General features: G+C 34.5%; 1 protein-coding gene across 1 annotated transcript; it reads right to left on the bottom strand.

Annotated features, from left to right (window-relative positions):
- Positions 1-1109: 1109 nt before the first annotated feature.
- On the bottom strand, positions 1110-6658 carry LOC107787330 (protein DETOXIFICATION 18-like). The gene is made up of 8 exons (XM_016608887.2): positions 6153-6658; positions 4687-5231; positions 4141-4227; positions 3984-4040; positions 2384-2622; positions 2182-2300; positions 1679-1953; positions 1110-1287 (listed from the first exon to the last, which is right to left on the bottom strand). The coding sequence occupies exons 1-7, from the start codon at positions 6447-6449 to the stop codon at positions 1822-1824; spliced, it is 1476 nt and encodes a 491-aa protein (XP_016464373.1). The 5' UTR covers positions 6450-6658; the 3' UTR covers positions 1110-1287; positions 1679-1821.
- Positions 6659-8744: the final 2086 nt, after the last annotated feature.

Here is an 8744-nt window from a genome sequence, read left to right on the forward strand (position 1 = left end):
GCGTGAGTTGTTCGCGTAACACGTGAGTTGACCGTGCGAATCTAGGTATTGATATGGTAGCACGTGAGTTTTCCGTGCTTAGCGCTTGGGCTTTAGAAGCCCCTCTGGAGTCTGTACACACACCCAGTGATCGTAGAGTGTTGAGTGTTGAGTGTTGAGTGCGATTGCTGAGTGATGGACTGACATTGCTGTGAGGTAGCATTTTCTTTTTCTATTGCTGCATTTATCTGTTAATTTCTTTCTGGCATTTACTGAGTTATAAAATTTACATGTTTATTCCTGTTATTTTTAAAATTATGAAAAATAAATAATTGGACTGTTTTGCTTAGCTCGTCACTACTGCTCAGTTCCTTAGTTATTTATGTTACTACTGAGTCGATTGTACTCATACTACACCCTGCACTTTATGTGCAGATTCAGGTGAGTTAGAGCGCGATGATCGTTGAGTTCAGGCCGGCTATTTGTGGAGATTGCAAGGTAGCTGCTAATTTCGCAGGACCTTGTTATTCCTTTTGTCATTTCTTCTTTTGGACAGTTAGACAATTTATATATCTTAGTTTATAGTTTTAGACGCTCATGACTTAGTGACACCCCGATATTTGGGGCTCGTTTCGGTATTTTATAGTATTAATTATATTTGGAGTTGATTTAGTTTATGAGAAATTTAATTGTTGGTATTATTTTATTAAATCCTTAAAATTAATTAGTAGTAATATTTTGGAAAGTAGGCTTGCCTTGTAACACGATAGACGTCATCATGACCATGGTTAGATTTTGGGTCGTGACAGAGAAACAACAGAGAGAGTGTTCGATGTTTCAATAAAGTGTGCAAATTAAAAGATAGGGTTTCTCTTTTGGTTTATAGTAGTCTCTTGATTATTTTACTCAGAGCTATCAAATGTCGAATTCCTTACTATAGTACTATTACTTTATTCTCCTTGTGTCGTAATTTTTCTCTTGTTGAAAAATGTTTTTTGTGATTAATTGTGATGATTGAACCCGTTGCGCTGAGGCTATATGCACCATTATATAGTATTATTCTTTCTAATTGGAGAGTTAAATAATTTTTCTTAAGATGTGTTTTGAAGCATCTGCTAACTCGCAAGTCATAAATCGAGACGTGAAAATAATCTCTTAGAAAAAAATAAAAGGGGAATATAAAGATAATGATTTTGTTGTTGAATGAAAGACGTTAAATTAAGACAGGAAATTAAAGAGTTTCAGTACACAAAGGGACTAGAACATGTGCCATCATGTTTGCCTAACGGTATAAACCTGTGAATAAACCTGCAATCATTCAACAAATGTAAATAAGGTGCATTTATGAAATTGAAGAAATTTAGTGGTCGTTTGGACACAAGAATTGTAAAATTCTAAAAAAAAGTGATTTTTTTAAAAGTGACAATAGTATTTAAAAATTAGAGTTGAGTTTGGACATGATTATAATTTTGGGTTGTTTTTGAATTTTTTGATGAGTGATCTGAGTGAAATTTTTGAAAAAATAACTTTTTAGAGTTTTTCAGAATTTCGAAAAATTTTAAAATTCATTTTCAAGTAAAAATAAAAAGTTTTATGGTCAAACATTGATTTCGAAAAAAATAAAAAAATTTCGAGAAAAGTAAAAAAATTCTTATGTCCAAACGGGCTCTTAGATTAATCAATACTTGAAAATTTGTACCTTCCCCTGTATCCACATTTGTTGAAGAGTTAATGCATGATCCAAGCTCATATTACAATAGTATAATTTATAACATCTTGTTAAAAATAACCCCTTGATTGATAAGTGGCCAAAAAGCAATTTATTCTCATAAATGACCATGCTTAAGCTTGAGATTCAATTTCTCTATTGCTTTGTGTTGGGCCCTCTACTCTTTTCCATCTGATCAACAATGTCAATAGAAATAAGCCAGAAGCTTGGCAAGCTAGACCACATATCAAGCCCACCCATAAACCCTGCAATACAATTTTTTTTTTAATTTTTTTTTTTTAAAAAAATTAACACTTTAATCAATTTACTATACCTCAATTCCATATTCATTGCCATTAAATATATTAACCAAAAGTTTGTAGAAAAACAACATGATATGAGCAAGGATGAAGCATGCACTGATCACGTTTAAATTCTGAATTCGTCTCAGGATATGAAAATGCACAAATAAAGCATGGTTGTGCTTGAATTACCTGACCCTGTAGTTTGTACTTGAAAGCAAGGACGACTGCTATTGGCATGCCGATGGCATAGAATGTTGCGAAGTTGATGCACATAGCCCAACGTTGCCACCCGCATCCCCTAGCCACCCCTGATCAATTCAATTACAATTTTATCGGGTTTAAATCCTAAATCTGTCGGATATCATAAAAATTATATAAATAAAATTCTGACCTGATAAAATTCCTTGAAAGAAATCGAATACGAAGGATATTAACAAGAGAGGCGTCATGGCGGCAAATTTACTAATTATCTCCGCGCTATCACTGAAGAGACTAGCCCAGGCATTATGACCAAAAAATAGAGCCAAATCAACTATAAGAGCAAGAATAATAGATAGCTTGAGTGTAACAGCCATAGCATGTTTTGCTTTGTCTGGATTTCCAGCTCCTAACTCATTTGCCACCCTAGTGCTGCAAATATATATTTGAATACACATTAATTTAGCATCAAAATTGAGGGATAACAAAGAGAAGATTTAACTTACATACATTTATAGTACTGTATATAATTGTTACATTATATATGTATGTTTACTTGTTGTAGCAAGTCACACTCATCTTTTTTGTAACTAATCTAACAAATCACAGATAGATTACCTGTAATTATTTCTTATGTAACATCAAAAAAATGCCCGGTGCACTATGCTTCCGCTATGAGCGGGATCCGGGCAATGGCATAGCTACCCTATATCAAGGGTGGTCAAGCGCACCCTTCACTGAAAAATTATAATGTGTGTATAAGTTAAATACTACTTTATATGGTTATATAGTATATTTTTATTAGCAAAAATATATATTATATTTTGAACACTCTTAACATATTTGAGTGCGGCAGTCCAGCAGTTCAGGGTGTTCAAAAGTGATATGTTGTTCTCGAGTTCAAAGTTCTGCCCATTTTGTTTGCCAAAACTAAATGGAGACCACCATGTGGTCTATTTGATTCTTTTTCAATCTAAAAGATTTGTCAATAAAATAACTCTTAAACTTAAAATTTTTGTAAAAATAAACTACTAATCTTAAAAGTAATTTTAACTAAAAGTTATTTCTTAAATAAATTTTATAATTTAAAAGTCAAGTTCTACAAAAATTTCTTCAACAAAAGCTCTTTATAAACTATAAATCCTCTCGATTCTCCCTTTCCTTTTTATTCGTAAAATTTCTAATATTGTCTTTTTGTTTTTTTATTTTTGATTTATAAAATTATAGTTGTATTAATTTTTTAAAAATATTTAGCTAAATGTTGCGTAGTCTGGTTTAAAAATTTTGGTGTACCATTCATCGACAAAAACAAATAAAATTATTGACTTGTTTAAAGTTTGAACACCCTTGGCGGTATTCCTGGCTACGCCACTGGGTCCAGGGAAGAGCCGAACCATAAGGGTCTGTTGTATGCAACCTTACCCTACATTTCTACAAGAGGTTGTTTTCACTGCTTGAACCCATAACCTCTCGGTCACATGCAGAGGCGGAGCTAGGATTTCACGCTTATGGGTTCGGGATTCTAATCGTTTTAAGTTACTGGGTTCTAAATTAATAATTTATACATATTCAATGGATTTTTTAAGACAAATACAGTGTTTGAACCAAAACTACTGAATTCGGCCGAACCCATTGGCGGCACTCTAGCTCCGCCTCTGGTCACATGGCAACAACTTTACCAGTTATATCAAAGCTCCCCTTCAGTTATACTAGTGTATAAATGAAAAAAATTCTTCCACGGGATAGTGTATAAAAATTAAACTCATAAATCATACTAAGTATTAGTTATTTACCTTGCAGCTGCACTCAGACCATAAGATATCATGTAGGCGATGGTTTCAGTATTTACACTGAGAAATCACAACCAAAAGAATGTCAGTTAGACTATGATTTAGCTTTCCAAACTGTGAAAATGTGATTATTTTAAAGCAAAGAAGCTTAATTAATTACCTCATTGCAACTACAGAAGTAGTTGTTTCTGAGTTTTTCATCAAACCAGCCATTAACACAAGAAGCTCAAAAGCCCAGTACTCCAAACTGTGTATACATCAAAATAAGAAAAATTATAGTTAGAAATATGAGCAAGGGCAGACCTATAGTTTTGAATATTGGTTCAATTTAATCCACCATTTTTGGCTTATACTACGAATATATTGTAGAAACGATACCAGATAGCCACTTTAATGGGCTGCTATTTAAGAATTAGTCAGTGCGTCCTGAATTATAGTTTTTCAGTTTAAATTTTTGGGATAAAAATTGCTGAATTGTCCGGAAGTTAAGATTTCTAGTGTAAAATTTCAGGACAACATAAGTACTGCCTAATCTCTAAATAGCATCCTTGAGAACGACTATCTATGCACTTGCTCCGAGTATATTTGTGAAATATCTTGAAAATTATTATAAGGATTTGAGCCCGGAAATGGAGAAGCCCTAATAAGGAGCGCTTCTCCCTTTAACGAGCCTATAGTATCCGCCCCAGAATATGAGGTTACTCACCAGACCATGGCAGCAGAGGGCAACGCCAATTTCAAGTTCGTAAAGATATGGCGAAATGGCTCTAATGAGAAACCATCCCAAATATGGTTGAATCTACTCGATAAAAACACGTACAGACCTAACATGAGGACTGCAATCCAGATAGAAATTGAAGCTGCTAATGATGCTCCTTTAAAAGCAAGACCAGTCCAATGAACCAAGGCATAGGCAATACCAATATGGATAACTAAAGTTCCCACTGAACACACGACGAGAGGTAGGATAATTAACTGCGTCTGAAGAAACCTCACTATGTTTTGCAATACACCATATGCAAACAATCCAGGCATGAGAAATTTCAAGAACACCCCTGCTTCTTTAGCGATTTCAGGATCTTGACGAAGTAAAATAAGAATCATATCAGAATACCACCATATAACAGCAATCACTATTGAAAAGAAGAATGATATGATGCATGATGTCTGCAGATGTATTCCCAACATCCTGTACATTCCTGCTCCGAATCCTTGGCCGCATAATGTCTCGAGTGCACCACTTAGTCCAACCTAGATTATTAGTTAACAAGTTTAGAATATTTTTCCCCAACAAAATACATGTTTAGCAAGTAATCAGCGCATACTATTAAGTATGGCAGTTGTAATTGTTATTAGATAGTAGCCAAGCCAGGAATTTCCCTAAGGGGATTCAAGATTTAATATACATATATAAAAAGTAATTTTTGATTTATCTACGTAGTATAATTTTTTATATACAACAACAACAATGGTCAGTATAATCCCATTATCCCACAAGTGGAGTCTGAGAGGGTAGTGTGTACGCAGACCTTAACCCTACTCTTTGGGTAGCGAGGTTGTTTTGGATAGACGCTTAGTACAAGAAGATGAAATGAGACAATAGAACATTAACAACAACATACACCAGAAAGATAGTACCAGCGAGTTAAAATCAAAAAAAATAAATGGAAAAGTAATATCAATAATGAGCACATACTATTAAGTATGGAAGTTGTAACTGTTATTAGGCAGTAGCGAAGCGAGGAATTTCCCTAAGGATGTTCAAGATTTAATATACATATATAAAAAGTAATTTTTGATTTATTTATGCAGCATAATTTTTTATATACAACAACAACAACAACAACAACAACAACAATAATAACAATAACAACAAACCCAGTATAATCCCACCAGTGGGGTCTGGGGAGAGTAGTGTGTACGCAGACCTTACGCCTACCCTAGGTGTAGAGAGGTTGTTTTCGATAGACGCTCAGTACAAGAAGATGAAATGAGATAATAGAACAGTAACAACAACATACGCTAGAAAGATAGTACCAGCGAACTAAAATTAGAAAAATAAATGGAAAAAGCAATATCAATAATCAGTACAATGGCAATGTACTAGGAAACCGGAGCAGAAAAATTGTACGTGGCTAAGCCACTCTTATTAGGAGAGAATTAGATGCATACCATGAAAGAGAAACCAGAGACCATAGCCCAAGAATTACCAAGATTTGAGGCAGCAAGTTCAAGTTTGCCAAGATGACCAGCAAACATAACAGAAACAAGATTGATGAAATATATGCTACCATTCACAACAATCATAGGTAACGAAAACAATATCTGATTCTTCGCTTCCTTTACATCTATTATCTTATTCCACCACTTCTGTTTTGTTATCGCGGCCGCCACCATTTCTTCGCCGCCAGATAATACTGGCGGCGGTAACTCAGGACTTCTCACATTTGAGGAGTTATCTATAGCCATTGTTTTTGCTTCTTAGTATGTGCATTCGGTATTTTTTACGTGCCAAATCACTGTTTTTCCTGTGTTTTAATTTCTTATACTATACCCTAGTCTTAAAGCTCAACAAAAGTATAGATTGGTGGAAAATGAGAATGATTTTGAGTTCTAAGTCTCAACTCTTTTAGTTCTAAGAGAGAAACAAGAAGTAATTGATAGTTAGTGTGTGAGAAAGAAAAATATTACTATGTGAGAAAAAGTAATGTTTAATTAACGAGATTCATTTGAAGAGGCAAAGATTGTGGATCTTGCATCTGGATAAGGACAAATGGCCGTTAATATCGTTTAGACCAACCTCAATACTAGCTATATATGTGAAGTCCATCCCATTCTAGATTTGGTAATAACCACATGCATGTAGAAATTACTCGGCTGAATAAATCGACAACCCCTTAAGTTTGTCGACATATTTTATTTAGGCAGTCGAATTAAGGCTTTTTCAATTAAGCACCTAAACACATGATAAGGTGTTTCTACTAAATATTTTAGAGCTTTTAAAAAACTTCTATGCGTGTTCTGAAGCGTGCTCTCACGCGCTCATTACGGGGATAAATTAACTACTTAAAATATATCTGTATAGGGTAAAAATATGATATGCTAAGTAATTGCATAAAAGAGCGACAGGAGCTGAAGGCAGAGGATAGCTAAAACCAGACAATTGTTCCATTTGTTATCGGAAAGAATGATGCTCATAAAGACGCAATAAATGTCTGTCACCCGATAGCATTTAATGAAGAATATTCTACATCATTTAATACACTGTCCGTTATAAAGAATTTGTTATTTATGATCACTATTACACATTTTTAAATGGCCCTCATAATTGATATTAAAGAAGGGCGTGATCCTAGGACCTTGTTCTCTAGGTGCAGCTATAAATAGTGAGCTCTGTTATCATTGTAAAGGACACGATTTTCTGGCAAACTGACGCTATAATCAATTTAAAGCTTTATATAATTTTGCCTTCATACTTTTTGATTTCATTATTGTTATGCCTGGAAGCCTTGCTCCCGGAATTACTGATCTCGTCTTCATATCAGGGTTAAGTATTGCATATTTCTTCAATTCTTGTATTATTTCAGGATTGAATTAATTCACTTGTCTAGAAACTAATATTTTAAAAGGCAAGGGCATGAGGCGAGGCGTTTTACCTCTGATGAGGCGAAGCGTAAGCCCTAAGATATAGGGTATAAGTCCTCGGCAACGGCGCCAAAAACTTGTTGCGGCCAAACGCACACGCAAGTATACGCGGTCGTCAAGTAATAAAGTGACTAAAAGTCGGATGTCGAACCCACGAGGACTTGTGATTAACTATTAACTAAATTAGAATATCCTAGTTATCTAAACAAGAATTAAACCTAGAAATATTCGATTCTAAACTAATTAAATAAAGAAATATAAATAATGAACTTTGAATAGAGAAAAAGAGCAGACTTTTATGATACCAGTGTAATGAAAACGATCTACGGTCATGGGCTATCTAACATTCCTACTGTATTCTTCAATTGAATTGACTAACTAATTTATCTAGTTTATTGGTTGACAGGGTTAATATTGCTCATAAGAATCTGTCGAGTTCTTACTCGCCTATTCAAGCTAACCTAACGCCTATATGTCTATGGAGTTAGAATCAACAAGAACGCATTTATAATTCCTGTAAATCAACCAAGCAAGACAATTAGGTATATGTCTATCCTAACCGCGAATCCATTCCCCGATGCCCAAGTTCAAGAACTTACTCTACTCAATCCTATATGCAATCTAGAATTCCCACTTTCGAGTTCAACTCTAGATTCATAGATAGTATTTAATTGGTGATAAAGCAATCAAATAATTAAGTTCAGGATTGAATAAATAAACCAATACGATAAATCAATAAATTAAAATCAATATTCGAATAACAATAGTCATGAAAGAACCACAACCCTAGAACGTAGAATTTAGCTCCACATAGACATGGTAGCAAAACAACAAATCATACAAAGAAACATAAAAATTACTAAGTTTGGTGGAAGAAAGATGGATCTTGATGAATTCCGGCCTCCACGGCGGCTCTGTGCTTGTGTTTTACTCTCAAAAAATATGTTTAGTCTTGCTTTTATACATGTTGGGTAGGTCTAGGGCCGAAATAACCTTGTCCCGGCGAAATTGAAAAAAATTCACGTCACCCCACGGCACTCCAATATTTTTAGCTACTATTTTTGGCGCCACAGGTAGGGTGGCGCCCAAATTCGCAAGTTTTCTGGCTTCGTTCGTTTT

The sequence above is a fragment of the Nicotiana tabacum genome, chromosome 1 (assembly GCF_000715075.1).
Source record: "Nicotiana tabacum cultivar K326 chromosome 1, ASM71507v2, whole genome shotgun sequence".
NCBI lineage: Eukaryota > Viridiplantae > Streptophyta > Magnoliopsida > Solanales > Solanaceae > Nicotiana > Nicotiana tabacum.